The following is a 22,050-nucleotide window of genomic DNA, read 5'->3' as shown; positions in this document are numbered from 1 at the left end:
ATTTACTGAATTTGAAATGTACGATTTTCCATACACAGATCAGATTTTTTTCAAATCCTGTGGGCCATCACCCAAATTACTTGAGGGCTTCAGGGAGAACTGTCATGGCCCGGGTTTTTGCATACACCTATGCCAAACTCCCTGCAACCCTGCTGGAATCTGATTAAAACTGGACCAGAGCCTGACATGCACATGAACAGGATATCTAACCTCCAGAGAAATATAATCTCGTTTCTGGGAGACGAATGTGACAAAGGCCAACAGACCTTTTCCCTCAATCGAGGGAATTCTCTCTCTGGGCGGACCAAAGTGGAGAAAGTGCCACCACAGAGAAGACACGGGACATTTTATCATGTCAAAAGTGTCGTAAAGATTAAATAAAAGTCACCAAACTACACAAAGCTAAAGCATAGAAGTAAACTGGCAGCTTTGTCTTGGCTAAAGAACAGTAGTCAGCCTCCTGACTCCCACTCATAGGAGAGAAGTGTAGCGGCTCATTTAAATTCCACATGCTAGAAGGACTTCTGCTGTAAGTCTGGCTTTGCTCCAAATTATGTCTCACGGGTGTACATACCACTGAATAATTTGTCCAAACGTCCTTTGCAATTCCCCCCAAATCTTCTCTTGACTGGAACCCTTTTACAAAACATCTGTAACAAATAGTTGTTTTGCGACTCGATGCATTACACCAGTACTGGTACCGGTACATGACCTAAAGCTGTGTACGAAGCATAAAAAACAAGTTTCAATTTCCATCGAACTGAAACCCGATCGCATGAGCAGTAGCCACCTGCATAGCATGATATTTACCATTAGTCCTGGGCAGCTCAGGCTCATGTGTTACAAATCTTTTTTGCCGCAGTCTATATAATTAGCTGTAATTGACTTCCCTAGAAATGTGTTTCTTCTGGGACATCTGGCCCTGAAACTCCCAACCTTCCCATAAAGGCCCAGCGCTGAGCTACACTTTCAATTTTGCAAACTGCATGGGTGGCAAAGACAGGACCAGGCTCTTCTGCACAGGAAAAAGTGACTTTCATATAACACACTCATCTAAATAAGTTTAATTAATCTAAATACACTAATATAAACATTTCTTTTGGGATAACATTTCTTACCGACAAATTACAAAAGACAACATCTCACTTGTTGCTTTAAGGTGCTCTGTTTTTTTTCTTCTTGTAAACAAAAAAAGTTTCTGTTTATATTCTGTGTCAATCACCAAAGCGCATTGTGTGTATTCTGGAGGTCTTGCAAACGTGTTGAATGCATTTTCCTCCCAATAAAACATTTGCATGCTGATGAAGTTTGATCCCTGTGCTAGCCTGCAGTCTTTGTGCGTTTGGTGGCGCGTTGTTGCATAAGATGCTGGTAATAGTGGTAAAAAAAAGAAAGCTACAGGGTACCTTTAATCCGCCTAATTTGATAGAGATGTGGAACAATCTAAGTTATTTTTTGAGAATGACAAGCACTATTCACTGCTTGGAGACAATTTTGAGTGAAAATGTCTGGAGTGATCAATGAAGCCGTCGCTCTTTCTGAGAGACAGATGTGGTGAGTGAGAGAACCGCTTCTTCCTGAAGGGAAATCATAGCAATGTACAACCAAGCACTCTTAAAAAAGCTGGAATCCATCCGTTTAAAAAATAAAGGCAGATGCATCTACAATTAGTTAATTCTGGTATTATGGATGACAACGCTTTCATCCCCAAATTCTGAAATATGCTGCTTGTTGCAGACTCACATAACAGCGCTCGCTAATGTACTATTTTTTGAAAATGTAGATGATCCAGATCACTGTTTAAAAAAGGGACAAAAATGCATCATTTGTCTCGCCAAGGCTGTGATTTACTTGCTTCGTGTGTCTTTGTTTGCTTTTCTTTTTGTTTCCAATACATTTCTCATCAGAGCAAACGTGTGTGGATAAGAAAGACAACTTCACTCAGCTGTCAGACGAACAACATGTTAAGCCCTGCCCTTTAAAATGGTTACGCCGCCATTACCAAGTGCGGCTGCAGTAAAAGAGCCCATAACAAACTCTCCCAACTTATAATACCAACACTCTTATTCTCACTTTGATGCTTGTGTGTATTGTCTGTCATCCTGCCAGCTCATTGCAGATGTAAACCATTGAATCAGAGTTGCCATGCCAGACACAATAGGCCACATACAGAAAGCAGTTTATGAACTAATTTACTCCCATGTTGGTTTGTATCCACATTTTGTTCTTATTGTGTAACTACCCATTGATCTCTATGATTAACCAGCGTTTTCTTTGTTTTGCTCTTCTCTTAAGTAAAGCAGTGGAGAGCATTCTTACCAAGATAAAAAAAAATAACATCTTGTTTTCACAGTGCACAAAGGGTTTTTCCAACATAAGTAACCATACATTTTCAATTTAAGAAACATGAACAAACGCAAGAACATTATATAATCAAACTGAGATTATTATAGTGTTTTAAAGTAAAGATAATGGTTGGATAATTAAAATGAATGAAATTGTTCCATTGAGCTAAATGAACACTATTAAAACCCCTTGGAGGATGTTGCGTGTGTTCAACTTCTGAACGGCTTTCTACAGCTCTTCCATACTCTGGCCATCCAGGCCTTACGCAGAAAGCCCGCTTTGAGAGATCACACAGACCTATTTGATAAGAGGATCTGCACATGGCGCAACACCTGCCCTGATACAGTATTTAACTACTGTATGCTAATAATAAACAATCGGCCACGCGCCTCTAATGTATGATCAAGTGGGACTCATCGTTCAGCACACCTGGGTCAGAGTGGATTTGAATGGTTGGAATGTTTGGTGCATCTGGAGCTGACTTCTCTTGTTTTTTTCTCTTCACAGAAAATAAAGAGAAAGCATAAGAGAATGTTGCCACATGAGGCCCAATGTGTCCTACTGGGACAAATGAGCACACTCTTGCCAAAGCACTAAACCCACTTGAAGGATGGGTAACTTGAAACAGTGGAACATAAACCATTACTGTAGATGATTTGCGAAACAACTAGTTAAAAATCTTAATAACAATACTTTTTTTTTATAAAGAACGAATGGTATTCCAATTATCTTGATTACTTTCAGGAAACTGATGCAAAGTCAAGACCACATAATTGTAACTAAAACTTTTAACAATTAAATTAGGATTCAACATAAGCTGAAAATAAAATGAACAGGTTGTAGTTTCTTTTCGTGTGATTTTACAAAGTCATGATGTGCCTTTGTTACAAACCCTTTGGTGGATCCAAGGATATTGTGTTTGTCCTGCCAGTGGATGACTAACCTGGGCTCCATCCCTCAGCTTGAGGATGCACTCCATCGTGTTGATGGTAATGACGACAGCCTCCGAGCCCAGCTTGGTCCAGGGCACGTGGATACGCAGCTCATGGATGTGACCGCTCATGAACGTAAAGGGCAGCTTCAACTCCTGTAAGAAAGCAAATACATAAAGATGAAAACAAAAGATAGCAATGAGACTGTAGTCAGAATAAACTGTACTAGTATTACATCTGCAATGCAGCCAGCATCATGAGGACATGTGGGGATGCAACCACAAAGACTTCAAGAACATTAGGAACCTTCATCCATCCATCCATCCATTTTCTAAACCGCTCTTTGAAACTAATATTTGACAACGGGAGGATAGTAAAAACAACAGCTACAGATTACATATTGGTCACGCTTTTAACAAAATCAGTCAGATTTTGTCATAGGCGGACGGATCTCTGCTCTGCATCTTGAACTACTCTGTGTGAGAACGAGTACCATGAAACCAGGCTGCCCACACACAAGCTTACATGCCTTCTCTCAAAGTTTAAGCCAGAAAAACTAATAACCAAACATATTTCTGAGAAAAAAGCTGTCACAGATTTCCAGTATGTCTGCTTGATAAACCCAACAACGTTTCACAAAAAATAAAAATAAATCACTCTTTATATTAAGCACATGATCTCTAAATGCACATTTGAAGCGAGGTTCAACTGAAATGCAATAAAACAAAGGGAAAGAGGGGGATAATTGCCAAGGTTTTGACGTAGCATTGCACATCAAACTCCGAACACGATTCCCACTGTCAGTTGGCCTAAAGCTGCTTCCAATAAGAACTTTCATCACCATCTCTGTTGGGTTAGGTAGTGTTTTGGTCTGTTCTTCAGAAGCAGTCAGAACCCACTCAAGAGAAAAGAGAGACGGATTGATCCAATCCAGACATTACATGTGTAAAAACGAGCACCGTGTCAAAATAACACTGCAGAGCAACATATCTGGGTAAATCTATCAAACTCCTCCATAATAACAAAATGACAGTCGGGATACTGTGTTCCCGGCTGGCTGAACGGTGTCGGTTCCTTTTTATGCAAGTCAAGGCTGTAACTACGTGTATCCTGTATTAAATATGCGTACTCTCCACACATTCATTCCTTTCCAATGTTTTTACTCTAGTTTATGTTCGAAGAGAAACAACTTAGATTCTGAATTTAATATAAAGTTGTCGTGCAATGTTAGCACCGTCGTGTTTATACGCTTAGGTGCTTTGTCTAACCAGATAGCAAAATGCTAAAATTACTCATTCTATAATGCTAAGAGATCCTCGCCATTAATACCTTAACTGTATAATAATAATAATAATAATAATACAAACAAAAGTGCAACAACCTATAAAAATCATTATAAAAATAACAAAGGTATGAGCAAACACAACTTAAATAATTTGCTGTCAATACTAAAAAGAAACATATTCAAATATGATATTTAATAGGCGGAAAGGAGATATTTATTATTAGAAAGCTGATATAACTTTAATGCCTTCCTTATTATAAATAAGTAGACAGGGCCGATGGTAAGCTAAGAACCTGTGGGGCTCAAGCAATATGTACCACCATGGTGCATGAACACAAAAACCCTGAAGTTAGTGTTTCTCCCACTAGCTCAGAACTGCACAGAACAACCAGCTTAACCACACTGCCCGTTAAGTGGCATTACATGAGAAAATACACTCTCCAGAGAACACATCCATGTACAGTACCTGTTCCAGCACATCCAGCTTCAGGTCCAGCTTGCTGAGCACCACGTCTCCTCCCCAGAGAGACAGCTGCAGGTCAGATGGCTTCAGATTCTTAATGTACTTGTTCACATAGCTCATCAGGAGCGGTGTGACATAGGACTCCAACATCTTGTGCCTGTCCTGAACACGCATCAAACAGACATTGTTATGTCATCCAACACTATGTTTATTTATACATTACAGTATGTGTGTATTAAATCTCCTTTCACCAATATATATATATATATATATATATATATATATATATATATATATATATATATATATATATATACCAATATTCTCTTCTTTTTTCTTGTAAACACAACTGCTTCTGAAGCCTTCACCAGAGAGCAGAGCATTGTAACAGCAGATATGTTATACCTCTTAGCACGAGAGCACATGTGAAGTTAATAACATTTGTTATGACTGCATTGCATTATAGTGCGCCAGCTCCAAGACAGCAGAGCTGTGCATGTCGGCTCACTGGCCAGGCTCAAGTGGAATGGAGCCATCGTTCATGATATTAAACCACACCTGCACTTCTCCTGCTATGACAAGACAAAACATCCATTTCAACTTAATGTTGTTATTGTTGCTCTGTGCTCCAGACTCAAGAGGACACAAAGAGGCTGTGGAGACTCTGGACACCTTTAAAAGGCAACTGAAATACCCACTTGTTTAGGCTAGCTTTTCTTCAGCATTTGTGTTTGTATGTTGTACGTATGTGTACAGATTGTAAAGACCTCCGAGGCAAATTTGTCCTTTGTGATTCTGGGCTATACAAAATAAACTGAATTGAATTGTTTTAATAGCATATTTCTTTATGCCCGTCTTTTATTGCTTTTGTTTGTCTTTTATTATGAAGCTCATTGTTACGTCTGGTCCTGAAAGGTGCAACACAAGCAATGCTACTTACTTACTGGCTTATCCTACCCTATCATGGAAGAGTCATAATTATGATAATTATGATATTATGTATGGAGGCAGGCTGAATGTGGTCATGCAGAGCTGATAACTCACGAAACACACATATATATATAAACACACACACACACACACACACACACACACACACACACACACACACACACACACACACACACACACACACCAGAGACAGAATAAGCATTCTGCTCGCATAGGTTTTACTATGTTCTTATTTTCTATATTTCACTGGTTCTACTTGGAAGTGGCTTGGTTTGAATTCAAACCAGTGCCTGAATGAGCCTGTTCGCTAATGAGACTTCACTTTTAGAAGAGCACGACATTAGTAATTCGAGACTTCATTTCCCAATGGATGACAAAGTAACTACATATAACTTGATGTTTTGAATACAGCAGTGTGGCGTTAATTTACTGCGGAGTAGTTAGCCTGCCATTCCAGCTGGAGCTACACAGCAGAGCAGAGAAGCTAAGCTAGCTAAGCTAGCTGTTGAGAAGAAGTCACCCTAACTTCGTTTGGCTGGCTGAAACGTGTAGCCACGGGTACATTTGCAGAACACCCTACTTACTTGACACCCGCTTGTATCCTGTAGCTATTTCTTCAAATTGGCGTTTAATATAACATATTTATCTTGGTAGCTGACGTTAGCCACATCAGACCACGGTTTCAGCCCAAACGTCATCAGTAAACACGAACGCGGCTTCCGTATGCCTGGTGTTGCGTTTGATGCTATTGGAAATTTGCGTTCCACCGTTCAGTGCACAACTATTCATTATTATGCCGTATACCTTCGTATATACAGTCTATGTCTACAACCCCAGAAAAAGTGGCAAACAAGTGAGACACTATGCATTTCCTGTGACGTGTCACTGGATGGACTGTGATATTTAAAGCGCTGGCTAAAAAGAAAAGCACAGTAAAAAAGAAACCAATGAGAAACATCAAAGCAAATGCCTGATGAACATTGTCACTTCCTAAATCTGTTATGTAGCACCAGGTGCCCCGTGGCCAGTTGGTTGAAACACAAAAATCCGCACATAGCTGCGGTCTCAACGCTACTTTTTAATCAAAATGACGGATCAACTCTATTGCAGATCAACTCAATTGCAGATTTACGAGGATTACGAGAAGGCATCATACGTGTAATTTCCGTCATTGTTTTCGCCCGCCCCTCGCCCATGGCTATTGAAGCACACCTTGGCTGAGAGGTTTCAATTCTCAGCAAGCTGTACCTGAATAATGTCAATGTGAAGGAAAAAATGTTGATATAATATGTCTGACAATTAAATTGGTTTAATTTCACGAACAGAGATTCTCTTGTTTCAGATACTGACACCGAGACGTCAATGAAACGGGAATCATTCAGTTTATTTTGTATAGCCCAGAATCACAAATACAAATGATCATCGGAGGGCTTTACAATCTGTACGCATAGACATCCCTGTCCCAGGACCTCACATCGGATCTGGAACAACTCCCCATCACGAAGGAGCATAAAGGTATTTGCATTTCGGTCACACAGGTGGCCTGGTTAGTAATAATATTTTATTATGGGGCAGATCTCATCTTAAATAGGATATCGGATGACGTTATTATAATGTCAATATACAACTGGCCGCTCACTGAAATTTACCGAATAGAATAAATAAATACAGCCTATAAATCCAAGTAAAGTCAATCAAAACGCGGTGTCAAATTATTTGGAGACGAAAAACTAAAATATATTCATGGTCTTTTATTGTTGCAACACCATGAATATACTTGGAATGATATTGGACAATTATAATATTGGAGTTAAAGATTAAAGTGTATATCTTTACCCCTATCAAACTTGTACACTCTTAATTCCAGCGGCCACTATCTTCATTTGACTTTGTCAAATCTGTATCAGGCAAATATTGTACTTTTTGCAATCCACTACTTTGACAGCTTTTAAATGGTTACTTTACAGATTCAGGTTTTAAATACAAAATTTGCATCGCAATCAAAACAATAAAATCATGATCCAATATTATGAATACCCAGCTGTTAAGTCAGAGCCACCTTTCGTTTCAACATAAAAGTGATGTTGATGCCACCCTAATTCTAATAAAATAATTATATATATATATATATATATATATTACTGCATAATGCGTTATGCGTCCATTTTTCTTTTGTTACTTTAATAAGTGTTTAATGCTAACACTTTTGAGTCGCTGATTGTTTCCCTTGTAACAAAGTGTTTACTGTGGCTCAAGTGAAAGATCTGAGTCTGTTCCTCCTGCTGAGGGTCACTCCATGCAGACCCTGTCCCGTCAGAGCAGCGGCCCGGGCCGCGTGCAGCCTCCCTGTGTGTCAGTTAGCTTCCTGGTGCACAGTCCACGTCGCGGATGAGCTGCTGTCCACCGCGCGAGGCCGCGTGGGACAGAAAGCTCCCCGTTACCGTCAGTATTGAGGTCATCCCTTCAGCCCGACGTGAGAGAGGAAATAGGCCCTGTTGATATCATGTTGTACGGACTCTGTCAGTGGAATTCAGTGTATTGATCAATGTACTCAGGTCATCAGCACCAGACAGGCTTATATCGCTGCACCTTAAGTCTGGTTGAATAAAACCAGCCTGCTGTTCTGCACAGTGTGATCATTGCGAACACATTAAAACACATTTGAATACCAATTTCCATTAAGGCTAGCCGGTGCATTTGAGTTATTACTGAATAATCGGTTTCCTATCCGCCATTCTCTCAGCCAATTGAAATAAAAACGAATTCAGAAAACAAAAGACTTGTAGGCCTTTTTGTTAAAACATGCACTAACATGTAGTTCACTTGTGAGGATTTTTCTGATTTGAAATATCTTCATTGCACATCAGTCACACACTGCCACTGCATCAGCATGACACATTGAGGTCACATTTAGAATCTGAATTTAGTATAATATTAAACCGTAATCACATAATTTAGCTACGAGATAGCAAATATCTCAATTATTAGCAAAAAACAAGCGAGCGTTTTTTCATTATCATATTAATTAAAACATTTGTATTATTATTATTATTGCGTATTCATCTTCCATCTTTTCATATTTGCGTGTAATTCTGCATGATTTATTTATGATTTATTTTCCCGGATGAGCTGGAGACGTTGCGCGTTGTTTCCTTTCCAATTCATAAATAATTAGAAGGAGCCTGCTGTGCGTAATAAACTGTGTTAGTGAAAGTTGTTAAATGATCTGTTGTTACTGAAAACACTTGTTCGTGGCCCGATGTTGTTGTTGTTTTGGTTTTTATTTTTCGAGCAGTTAAGCGCGCCGTTTGGTTAAAATCAGTTCTTTTAATCGCGTCTTCGGTGGCCAACAATGACGAGAGAAATCATGAAACAACAGTTACACAGAGAGAGAGGGAGAGAGAGAGAGTCTCACTTTGTCTTCACCGAATTATACAAACTCATGAAAGATCCTTTCATTCTGCCACGGATCATAACTCTGATGGTTAATATTCAAGCGCATGTTTTAGCGGCCGATCAAAGGGAAGTTGGAGGAAATCCAAATTCTGGGGGTTTACATTGACACATGAACCGAAACATAACCATCCCCGTGGACCTGCTTCTTAAAATATGCTGAGCAATAATAATAATAAAATTAAAAAAAATCCTCAGTGATCAAACAGGCCCACATTTAAACGTCTAGCATTGAAGTTGTACATGAATGAATATGGCTGATATATGAATAATATAGTCTGAGATATGGTCTCAAAACAATCAAATGAGTTTTCTTTTTTGTTTGTTTTGTTTGTATACGTGATGAATTAATTAACCTTCACACACACACACACACACACACACACACACACACACACACACACACACACACACACACACCAGCAGCCTTCAACAGGTTGTTTATTAATTAAACGAAGATGTTTGATTTTTTTTTTTTGTCAAAACGTAAGTCGCCGGAAAACACAAAATAACAACAACCTTGCTCGGCCGCGTCTCATCTCACTGCTTTATTTCTCTTTGCTGACTCATTCCTGCCGCCTTGCTAGCTATGATACCAGAGGTGATGCAGATAAAGACGTGTGATATGGCTGCTAATGCGGCTGATATAATACTAATCAGCTCTGAATATTGAAGATAATAACGGAGCTCAATAATCCTGAGACTTAAAAAAAACAAGTCTGTCTAATAATCATGATATGATTATCATTGTATTGTTTGAAAACAACACTGGTTGTTTAATATATATATATATATATATATATATATATATATATATATATATATATATATATATTATCACATTTTCACATTATTATTTGATGATGTCCCTGTGCAGGCCTGGTTCTCTGGTCTCCTATAAGAGTCCATGATTCAGTCTTTAAACATCATGAAATAAAGACAAGAGCACATGCGAACATATCATGAAATATTTATTTCTAAAATACAATTTAACATACTTTAAAACTTATGACTGTTTTTTTGACACCTTTATCATTTCAAGGTCAGAAAAAAAGCAACAGTATGTACATGGTCTTGATATTTACAGGTGATGGACATGTTCGTGTCCCGTGAGATGAACCAACTCTCCTCTGAGTCTGCGCAGTACACTGTCCTCATTTGGAGAATGTCTTTCCAACAAAAACTCTCTTCCTGCGGATTGGCTTTTTTTCTTGTTGTAACTTGTATGTGTCCATAGTTCTTAGTTTTTTGTGTTGTCCTTTTTAGTTTTGTTAGTCTGTCCCGCTAGTAGTCCTGATGCGGGCTGTGCGTCAAACTGTGCCGTCGCAAGTCACAGTTGCGCCGAAACACCTTTCCGCAGCGGCCACAGCTGTAGGGCTTGATGTCTGTATGGGTGAGAAGGTGAGTTTTCAGGTTACTTCTTTGATTAAAGGTTCTTCCGCATGTGGGGCATTTGTGGGGGGACTCCTGTTTAGATTTAAAGCAAGCAAAGGATTATTCCCTTTAATAAATATAGCTTTCATTCATCTGAATAAATCCACTATGCTGTAACTCAACTCGTCACATGAATTGTATCTCACATTTTTGCTTTGATTTGGTAATTGGCCAAACATGCAGTGGCTGTGTGAAACTGAGCTTCATGCATGAATTATGAGCATAACGTAAACATAGTTTAGTGAGGATAAAAAGCAATATGTTGACTTGTTCATATTTCCATCTTACCTGCATGTGTAAGGTTTTATGGACGGCTAGAGTTCGAGACTGACAGAATCCCTTCCCACATTCTTGACATTTGAATGGTTTTTCCTTGGAGTGGATGTATCTGCGGAACAGAAAGGACACTTCATCAGAAGGCTGCTCGTGGGGCCTCGCCGTGACAGCAGAGTCACGCAGGAGGAAGAGCTCTGCGTGCACCGGGATGCGCCAAGAGCTTTAGCGCCCTCGTGGAGAAAACTATGGGAACAGCCCGAAAGTAAATATATACATTTATTTGTAATTGCAAATCATGAGCGGGTCATTTGGATAGATGTGTGCTTTAAATCACGTGCGTCATCAGGATACTGTTGGGTAACTAAGCCCTCCGCCCTCCAGCGCCTCCTAACCCCGTGCGTAATGAGCTCTGTATCTGGTAAAAATCAGTCGTACCTGTGGTCTCTGAGATGGTCTTGCCGTCTGAAGGCCTTGTGGCAAATATCACAGGTATAGGGTCGCTCGTCCGTGTGGGTCCTCTCGTGGATGAGGAGGTTGTAGGACTTGGTGAAATGCCTGCCGCAGAACTTGCAAATAAATTCCTTTTTAGTCTTGGACGGGAGCCTCCCCCGGGTGGGCTTTCTGTCCGGGGACAGCTTGCTCAGCTCGGAGATGGTGCCCCCGAGCCCCGACGCCAACTTCACCAGGTCCATCGCTTTCGGCGGGTCCTCCTGAGTGGCAGCGAGGGCCAGGTTGGCGAAGTCAAACCTCGGCCTGTCCTTGTGCAGCGACGGGAGGCCGTGCGCCATGGCGGCTTGTTTTGGGTGGAAGAGCTGCGCGGCGGCCGTGAAGGGCAACGCGGGGAAGGGGAGCCGGGGGTCCACCAGCCCCTGGGCGGCCGCCATCTCCGTGATCGTCGACCTCAGTCCTTGGATGTGCGGGTAACCGAGAGTCCAGTGGTTCATGTGCATGGTCTGCACGGCGCTGAGGCCGTACAGCCCCTGCAGCTGGTCCGCGGGGAACGTGTTGACGGCCTGCAGGAAGGAGTAGTTTGTGAGCTGCAGGGCCGGGTGCAGGGGGATCGGAGCGTGCAGGGCTTTGCTCCCCATCTCGGCTCAGACCTCTGCAGAAGACACGGTGATAACCCTGCAGGGAGAAAGCAAAAGGATGAGTGTTCAGGTCACGTTAGAGTGATCATGTTACAGCAAAAACACACCACTTTGAATCCAGGCTAAATACTAAAGACTTTATTTTTTTTTTACACATTTTCATTCTGATCCAACATGATTACATTTAGTTCATGAAAATACATGTTATTCTCCTAGTCATCAAAGTGGATCATTTGTGCTCAGATTAGGGCGAACATTATAATTATTTGAATTCATTATAGCTTTCACGAAGCAAATAGCTTGTGCATGCGGTTTAAGATGCAGCAGTATTTCCTTCAACGCCTGCTTGACAAGAGTAGAACCACAAAGACAATGTAAACACCTATTTTACGCATGAGCAATAGAAAAGCGTGTCCCTTAAAAACAGAGATGAGCAATATTTTTATATATATATATAAATTAAAAAAAAATGGAAACAGTCATCGAAACTGTAATTCAATGAAGTGTCTGTGAGTACTCATATGGCACAGATTAACGCAGTGAATTACATATCCAGATTTCTCAGAATGAAGCACTAAATCTCGAGCGCGGTAATGAGAGAAGACACGTTGTTGTTGTTGATGCGTGTAGCTGTGTGTGTTTCACAACGCAAACACACAAGTGCCCTGTGGATTTGTAGGAGTTTGAACATGGTTTGCAAGCGGAGATCAAATGCGCGCGTGAGTCAGAGCAAAACACGCAAAAATGCTGTTATTACCCACAAGAAAGCGACTTTAATCTCGGCTGGATGTGCATGTGCTTTTTATTTGCGTGCTCGCGGGACTGCAGCCAGTCCATTCCGCGGGCCCGTGTTGAGCTCTAAGGACGAATTAACTTCAAGCTGCATGTTTCTGGGTGAAGGCGCTCCAAGCTGCACCCCTCCTCTCACGCGGGGCAGCGAGCTGAAGGAGGCCCGCTCCATGTTCTGGGGACATGTTCTGTTTTCCCACACAGGGACAAATAGAACCAAGTAAGTTCAAGACTCCGGGCTGCGAGCCAGACGAGCTGACCTTTACATATGGTCTGGAATTTCATTTGAATTTTTAAATACAAGCTCAGCTTTCTGTTGGGATAACATGCCTTGCTGTTTTTGTCCAATCAGATCAAATCTTTGAACACAGCATGTCACAAAGTCCCCGACGCTGAAGCTGTGCGGACATGTAGACCTGGTTCTCTGCAGAGGGGCGAGTCCTGCAGGCCGGTGTTCAGGGTTCCCCTCCTCAGACGGGACGGGTTACATAGAGGTTTGCACAGGTGCAGCACTTGTTGTTCTTGCCCATGTGTGCAACTTTGTCCGACCTGTTCTCCCTCCGTAACCTTTGGACTTCACTGTGCAGCCTGACAGCAGCATAAGTGCCATGTCGTGTTCTCAGTCCCTGTCAAGTTCCTTTTCTTTTCTTCTTCTTTTTTTTTTGGCGGAAGGTTTTAAATTTCTAGAAGTCGTGACAAGTCTTTGTTTCGGCAATGTGTTGCACTGCCGGACAGAGAGCTGTCACCTCAGCGTGTGGAATCATCAGAAGCAGCACGCAGGTCTCAAAGCAGCCCTGCTGAGCTTTTAGTGGTGGGAAGTTGCCTCATTACAGCGTGATCTCTGCTTTATAGCACACACAGTGAAAGTGGAATATTTCCTTTGGGGGAAAAGTGTCTAACAAGTGAGCTGAGTGGAGGTGTGTCGGTCCCTTCCTGCAGAGGACTGACACATGACCCTGACAAACGGAATCTTACCCCAATAAAAGCTGCCAAAGGTCCCCGCGATGTGTCAGTAATCCACAGTAACTAGAGAGGCGACGAGCTCCAATAAAGCGCCGCGAAAAGTTTTCCAAGTTCCAAGTCCATGAAACTTTCACGTAGCCATGCAGTCAGCCGGGAAGTCTCGGAACCGTTGCGGGGATCTGGAGAGTCGGGAGAAGTTGTGGAAAGTAACAGGGGGCGAAGAAGTTTGGAGGAGAAGCGGCGGCGGCGGCGTGGGAGTCTCCGTCCGGAGCTGGGGCTGGAAGTGTGCGTAATGCGCACCGGTCCTGCACTTTTCAGGGCTCGGGGCTCTGCGGCGCTGGGCCCGCCCCCGACACGCCCCCACCCCCCCTCCTCTATCATTAACTCCAGTGTTCCTCCTCTGTTTATTTGTGTTTGGATAGCAACTAGGGCTGCAGCCCATTGTGGAGAAGCGTGTTCCGTTCAACCGGCCTCCTCTGACACCTCTCCCAGGCCACGCAGCCAGAGCCGGGACCTTCTTTTGCTGATGGGAACACCCCCTCACCCTTCCAACTCCACGCTTTTCAAAACGAGCTTTTTTTGGGGGGGGATACTTGAGCAGCTTGCAAGATTTTTGTTTTTCATCTTTCGAAACTAGACCTTATTTACAGAATGGAGGGCACATGCAGGAGCCACCACATTAAGTCGTTTTATTTCTTTGTGGTAAAACCATTCTGCTGAGGTTTGTGACAGAAAACACACACACACACACACACACACACACACACACACACACACACACACACACACACACACACACACACACACACACACACACACACACTCACACGATTAACTAATACAAAGTGAGCAGTTAAAGCCACTTGTGTTCTTCTGACAATAAGTTGTTTAATATTTATTATGAAAATGTATGAAAACTTTTAATATATATAATAAATATAATTGACTCTTTACTTTTGCGCCACACAGGTAAAACGGCTTGTTGGCCCCATAAGTCATCCCATGTTCCCCAGAAACCATTACACATATTTTATTTCCTTTATATTTGATACATTAATATGTTGAAGGACTGTATGTCTGATCAGCCTTAATCAGAATGATCTTTTGTCTAAAAGCAGATACAACAATTCTGTAATTCTATCACATTTTATATATTTACTCATTGCTCACATTGTCCAATCAAATGTTATTTAATTTATTGAAAGTCACAGATATGAGATGTGAATCAGATTAATCTTTAATTAAACTGCGGGTTGTTTCTGGCCGCAGATTTAGATGCAAAGTAATTAAGACTTCTTTTGACAGCTCGGATCAGAAGTTAAAGTGCGCCTCTCGGTGCCGCGCACACACACACACACACACACACACACACACACACACACACACACACACACACACACACACACACACACACACACACACACACCAGCAGCCTTCAACAGGTTGTTTATTAATTAAACGAAGATGTTTGATTTATTTTTTTTTGTCAAAAGGTAAGTCGCCGGAAAATTCATCGAATATGAATTTAAATAAATTCTAACTTTAATTCAAGTATGAAGACGTGAAGTGTATTCATTTGAGTTAAATGTCAAAATGCAGAATCAGTGTTCATTTATTTTATGTCGTTTTTAATTCTCCCTCTCTCGAATTATTTCATAATTTTAGCACACAACTAATATGCAAAACTGCAGTTTGCAAACGCATAAGCAGGTTGTAACGCTCCGGGCAGCGGGACCGGTGCTCAGCAGTGTGTTCGCTGCACAGAGCTGGTCTGCAGCGCCGCCTATTGGGCGGAAACCAAGCGACACGCTGTGTGTCCTGCTGAAGCTCAGTGCGGCTCTGGCTGTCATATTCTCTGTCGACATCGAAGAAAAAACTAAAACAATCTTTCATAAAAATGTCAACATCACTCTGGGAAATTCATGCTTTTAAAAATGATACATATTAAAGGTTAAAATAAATCATCCCACCAGACGAAAAACAACATATTGAATTACTGTAACGTATCTTTAACGGAGCCTGTTCGTGCAGGCATTTGAAGCAGACTTATTATGAATAATAATAATAATAATCTCCGTTCGTTACATGAGAGATAACAACAAATAAACACGCCGAAGACAATATCTCCCAGGAGCTCGTGCAGCCCAGTGTCGTGTTCTAGCTGCAGAACAAGCTGCACCGACACGCTTGTGGTTTTTCGTTGTGTTTCATATCACGCGGCCTCATGTCTTCATGTCAAAACACCGAGGCGGATTAGAGACACATGAAAGCCCTGAAGTCTGACATGGAGCACGAGGACATGTTCTCAGCGTCTCCCTTTCACCGAGACACGCAGAACATTGTTGTATTGCGTTCCCTTTGTGTCCGTGGAAAGAAGCCATCTAAACAACCATTTAAACGTCTCCCCGGCTTTCATGACAGTAGTTGGATTGCATTTGACCAGAAATGTAGGCAGTCGAAATTAATTTATATCTTACGAAATAGCTCAAATATTTCCTCCGAAGCGAGCTGTTCTTCTCTTGAGTTAAAAGTTTAAAGCTGACACACACACACACACACACACACACACACACACACACACACACACACACACACACACACACACACACACACACACACACACACACACACACACACACACATGATTCATAATAGTTTTGATTCTTCCCCACATACATTTGATTGTAGTATTTCTTTCATTATTATATTATCTTTTTGTGCTTTTACGTTCTCTTCTAATGATAATAACCACAGTTAAATATGACTCTATTCTGATAGTAAGAGCACATCATTTGATCTCGTCTCAGTGATCCTGTCAGGACGTGTTGCATGTGGTCTAGTACAGTTATTTTTCTCTAGGATCCTGTACCATCTGTAGGGAGTGAGCATCCCCGGTCCCTTGCGGCCCCGGTCCCATGCAGCCCCAGTCCCTTGCGGCCCCGGGCCCATGCAGCCCCAGTCCCATGCAGCCCCAGTCCTTTGCAGCCCCAGTCCCTTGCAGCCCCGGTCCCATGCAGCCCCGGTCCCATGCAGCCCCAGTCCTTTGCAGCCCCAGTCCCTTGCAGCCTCGGTCCCCTGCAGCCGCAGTCCCTTGCAGCCCCAGTCCCCTGCAACCCCCGGGCCACAGCCCCGGTCCCCTGCAGCCCCGGCCAGACCTGCACAGTCCCCTGCAGCCCCCGGGCCCCTGCAGCCCCCCGTCCCCTGCCCCGGTCCCCTGCAGCCGCCATCGGCCCCTGAGATAACCTGATTCCTCAGCAGAGTATCAGTGTTGCAGCTCGGCGCAGCTGCCAAGCCTGTAATGGCCGACACTCCTCTTCCAATCACACCGAGACAGAGCAGCACAGATTATTAATAAACAATATTAGAGAAAATTATTTCTGACTTCTCTGGTCAAAATAATGCATTATTTAAACAAATATAATAAAGAGTAATACATGTAACATGTTCTAGTCTGGTTGGTTTAATAGAGGGCGTTAAATATGCACATATATATGTATATATATATATATATATGTGCATATTTCATTTTTTTTTAGATGTCAGGCTTTTTCTTAACTAATATTGTAACACGCTATTTCCCCCACAAGGATGATGATTTGTTTATAATTCTTCTCAGCGTCAGAAACAAGTTTAACTAAAGGGATGATGAATAATAGACCTACAGATTACTGGAACCTGTTTGTGTCTTTCTTCCAAAGTAATCTCAAGTTATTGTTATGTTCTGCATACAGCGACTATCAGAATATGCCTCTCTGATTCAACGTTCAGCTCCAACCTTACCGACCCTTCCTCTGTCCCGTGCCACCTTGCTCTTACCTCTGTATACTCACATGCAGCCGGTCCTTGACAGGAAACTGTTCTGGAGTGTGACTGGGTCTGTGTGCATGACTGACAGGATGTCAGGTCCATACTGAGAGCAGGGGGGAAACCTTCACTCTCACCTACCTGCTGCGGTTTCAAAGCCCCCACATCCCCACCTACACTCTCACTCATCCTGCCCTGCAGCAGCTCTCAGGATGGCTGCTGTTGTTTTCACCAGAGACCCCCAGAGTCACATTTTCCTCCACATCACAGCGTTTTACCTGAAATCGTGCACTTCTCAAGAAAAAGGAGGTCTTTGCCTCTGGTGCCTTGTGGGCTGTTGTTCTTTGAGGGTGAAACTCTTTTTTTTTTTAGCTAAGTCTGTCATGAATTAATGCTGCAGATGTGAGTTTTTCTTCTTCTTCAAATACAATAAACACTAACTTATTTATGCAACCAGTTAGCAAATCATTTATACAGCGAGGACTATAGGAGAAGAATATATATCGCATATAATGACATATCTGGTGTCATAAAACACACTTCTGGGCTGTTTCTGTTTGTTTTCGGTTAACGTTGTCTTCACAGCAGGGGTTTGGTTTAGTTTTTTTTTTGCCGCCTTCCTTTGTATCACTAAACCTTTTGTAAGTTCATCTAAAACTACCTTTAGGTATTTTTCACGCCGTGTAACTAAAAAGGAGTCCACGAGTAAGAGCAGTTCAGCAACTGGAATAAACAAAGTCGATGGACTAATAAGACCCGTGGGAATGTGCTCATTTTGTGCTCTTTAGAAGCAGCTTTTTAGAGAAATACTATACTAAAATTAACTGTATTCAAATTGTTCTTTTTTTTTACATTTTGAATTCAGATATCAATGAAAATATAGCTGTCAACATGAAGCTGTTGTCCTGTCTGAATCAGGAAAATAAATACTGACAATTATACTATGAATAAAGAGACATCAAGGTACATAAAGCACACATTTCACCATGTTTAAACTGGACACATGGTCCAGTTAATCAGTAAGCGGCCTCAAGCAGGGTTTGGACACTGCAGTACATGCTGGAGTTCAGCTGGGACAGCCATGCTCTGTCTCCTGGCATTACTGTGCAAGATTGCCCCCTATTGGTTCTCCTTCACACTGCTATTGTAGCCTGTCATGTTGAACCACTCAGTGATGATCATTGTCAGTTTAAGTGCCATGAATACATGCCTTAAATTCAAGACTTATTTGTTCTAATCCATTTTTTTGTGTGCATCTCTTCTGGAAATGTTTTACCTTCCACTCACAACTTTAAACGTGAGGAAACACTGTGAGATAGACTCACTTATGTGTGTGTGTGTGTGTGTGTGAGCAGGAGCACTGGCAGTGTGTCGGGTATATACACTGCATTCTTCTGGACTCCTGCATGATCTCTTCTCCATCTGCTGTCCATTGCCACCCTCCTCTCTGGTCTCCTGCCATCTGTTTAACAGCGCTCGGCACCTTTGCGTGACCAAAATGCCTTTTTTCGCTCCCTTGCAACGTCATCCACTTTGCCAGAGAGGCAAGACCGCCACGATATCCTGCTCCTTCAACCAATAAAAACCCGGCCAGTTAATGCAGCTCAAGCCTGCAGCACCAATTCCCATTTGTCAGCAAATAACTTCCTGTGGTTGTCTGCGCCCCTCTGCCATTAACATGACATCTATAGTTATTTGTTATCTGGTCTGATGGCAGGCAGACTGAAGAAGCAGGAGCAAGGAGACGAATCAGTGTAGGATCATGCATGGGCCTCGAAAAACCTCTGATCAGACATCTGATCTCGGTTGAGTCATCGGCCGCTTTATCTGATAGCAACACCATATACATTTTAAAAAGTCCACATTCATTAGGGTTCAGATAACACTTTTCTTTGGGTCTCTGCCGTGCTGTTTTGCTATCCGTGGTGGGATGCAGTGAGGGGGTAGATGTGAAGAAATGCTGAAAGGATTGATGGAAAGATTTTAGAAGAAATGAGGAATTCCCAGGCCATAACAAATGTGTGTGTGTGTGCGGCACCAAGAGGCGCACTTTAACTTCTGATCCGAGCTGTCAAAAGAAGTCTTAATTACTTTGCATCTAAATCTGCGGCCAGAAACAACCCGCAGTTTAATTACAGATTAATGATTTACATCTCATATCTGTGACTTTCAATAAATTAAATAACATTTGATTGGACAATGTGAGCAAATATATAAAATGTGAAAGAATTACAGAATTGTTGTATCTGCTTTTAGACAAAAGATCCTTCTGATTAAGGCTGATCAGACATACAGTCCTTCAACATATTAATGTATCAAATAATTAAAAAAATATGTGTATTGTTTTTGGAGAACATGGGACAACAAGCCGTTTTACCTGTGTGGCGTAAAAGTAAAGAGACAATTATATATTTAAAAGTGTTCATACAAAGTGTGTGTGTGAGTGTGTGTGTGTGTGTGTGTGTGTGTGTGTGTGTGTGTGTGTGTGTGTGTGTGTGTGTGTGTGTGTTGTGGTGGAGCTAGAGAATCTATGTGTAAGATACAGGCGGAGAGGGTCATATCAAAGTGGAGCCCCTCTGAAGGGTCACTGTGTTTCTGCATTGTGCGCCCGCCATGAAAAAAGGGTATTTTCCCAAAGCGTGTCCTGAAGCGCTTCACGGCTCAGCTGTGTCAGTCGTGACCTTTTGGTTGCCGGGCGGGGATTCTCCGGATTCAGCTGCTCTGCTGGTGTAAGGGCTGGGTTGGCTTTTTAAAAGGTGCCTCATGCCTTGTTGCCCTCCACACATTGCATCATGGCTGGTTTCCTCACTGAACACTGACAGCTCACTTTAATGACTTCGCTCAGTTCATCTATGAATCCAATACGTTTCTAGTTTCACATGAAACCTTTTCCTGCTATTATGGATATTAATTATGCGTTGTTTTTCTTCTTCTCATTTAGAGGCAGTGCACACAGTTACAGCACACAGTACATTCAACTTTTCTTTATGTGAGATCTGGTCCATTATTGATCATGGAAATCAAATCTGACCGCAAGTACTCCATAGAATATGTGTGGTAGCATATAAACCTTAAAGGAATAACTCAACATTTTTGGATATGCTGAATACATACTATAACAACTTAAGCAAACTAATTAAATATATCTAGTAGGGCTGTGAGGGACTTGCTGCAGTCACTAAACTAAACTAAACTAAAACTAAAACAGTTTTAGTCCAGATTTTGTTTGGATTAAACAAATGAGATATAGTGTGTTATAATCAGTGAGCTTTAGAGTTGCTCGTGGATTTTGTGACCTTCATACAGAGCCTGGCTAGCTATTTCCACCTGTTTCTAGTACGCCTGCTAAACTAAGCTAAGCTAAGTGGCTGCTGGCCTTAGCCTAAATGTTATGTACAGACACAATGGTTGAGTGTGGCCACACTGGAAGGCGGAGAGAAAAACTTGATTGTTCACATTAAAAAAGCGATGGAAGAAAAAAAGAGAGAGAAGTTCAAACCCGGCTCCAGCTTTGAAGATTGATATCAGTCTTCTCATCTAACGCTCAGCGAGACCGCAAATAGGTGCATTACCCAAAATGTCAAACCACTGCGTTGAAACTGCTCTTACACAGTCTCACAAAAATGCTCGGGCCTCCAGTTGGTTGCTGTTTGTAGCCTGAAGTCCACCGTATAATGCTGTTGTTGAAGTTGTGACTTTGTGGGTCCAAGGCGCTGGAGCTCCAGGCACAACCGCACCGCTTGCTGCCGATCAGCTCCTGCCGGAGAGGTGACGGACAGTCCAACCTCCCAGCACCTGTTTCCTGGCCCCCGCTCATGTGCTGTTAATAGGCTGATGAGAGACATTCACAAAGTTACAGCAGCTCGCTGGAAGGATAAATCAACACAGCGGCACAGAGTGTCTCATCCAGTCTGTCAGACGAGGCGGTTTTAAAAGGTCCCAGTGACCCGCTGCACCCGCCCTGTACCTGAGAACATGGAGCGATGGAAACAGAGCAGAGCGATTTAACAGGGCGTGGGTGGAGAAAATAAAGGAGAGTTTGATGGATATAGAGATGACTACACGAAGCAACGGCCCGAATGGAAGGAGGGACGGATGTTTAGAAGAAGCAGGGGAAAGATGGGGAGATAGGTGAACGGAGAAGGGGTAGAAGTGAGGAATGGAGAGATGGAGGAAGCTCCTGACTTCATGTCACGATTCAGTGCAATCAGGCCTCCTTGAAAGCGTTGTGATGTTGTTGGATGAGGAATGAAGAACCTGACGGAG

At 42.3% G+C, this 22,050-nt stretch overlaps 2 protein-coding genes across 3 annotated transcripts in view; both read right to left on the bottom strand.

Moving 5' to 3' along the window:
* vps13b (vacuolar protein sorting 13 homolog B) overlaps positions 1-5,176 on the bottom strand; it is a gene marked incomplete at its 5' end in the record, with an annotated part of 310,239 nt that extends 305,063 nt beyond the window's left edge. Inside the window, 2 exons of the mRNA XM_079226893.1 lie at positions 3,290-3,433; positions 5,030-5,176. Coding sequence (XP_079083019.1) covers positions 3,290-3,433; positions 5,030-5,176 — 291 coding nt within the window. The remainder of the gene's footprint in view (positions 1-3,289; positions 3,434-5,029) is intronic.
* Positions 5,177-10,386: 5,210 nt separating this feature from the next.
* osr2 (odd-skipped related transciption factor 2) lies at positions 10,387-12,228 on the bottom strand (the record flags this gene model as incomplete). 2 transcript variants are annotated; one of them, XM_079227713.1, is made up of 3 exons in its annotated part: positions 10,387-10,897; positions 11,153-11,252; positions 11,576-12,228. In XM_079227713.1, 3 exons carry the CDS (start codon positions 12,226-12,228, stop codon positions 10,715-10,717), a joined length of 936 nt encoding a protein of 311 aa, XP_079083839.1. In that variant the 3' UTR covers positions 10,387-10,714. The 2 variants fall into 2 exon arrangements, with proteins under 2 accessions (XP_079083839.1, XP_079083838.1); XM_079227712.1 differs by having other exon boundaries at positions 10,387-10,815.
* Positions 12,229-22,050: the final 9,822 nt, after the last annotated feature.

The sequence above is a fragment of the Taurulus bubalis genome, assembly GCF_910589615.1.
Source record: "Taurulus bubalis genome assembly, chromosome: 12".
Taxonomy (NCBI): domain Eukaryota; kingdom Metazoa; phylum Chordata; class Actinopteri; order Perciformes; family Cottidae; genus Taurulus; species Taurulus bubalis.
This window is presented reverse-complemented; position numbering and strand designations above follow the sequence as displayed.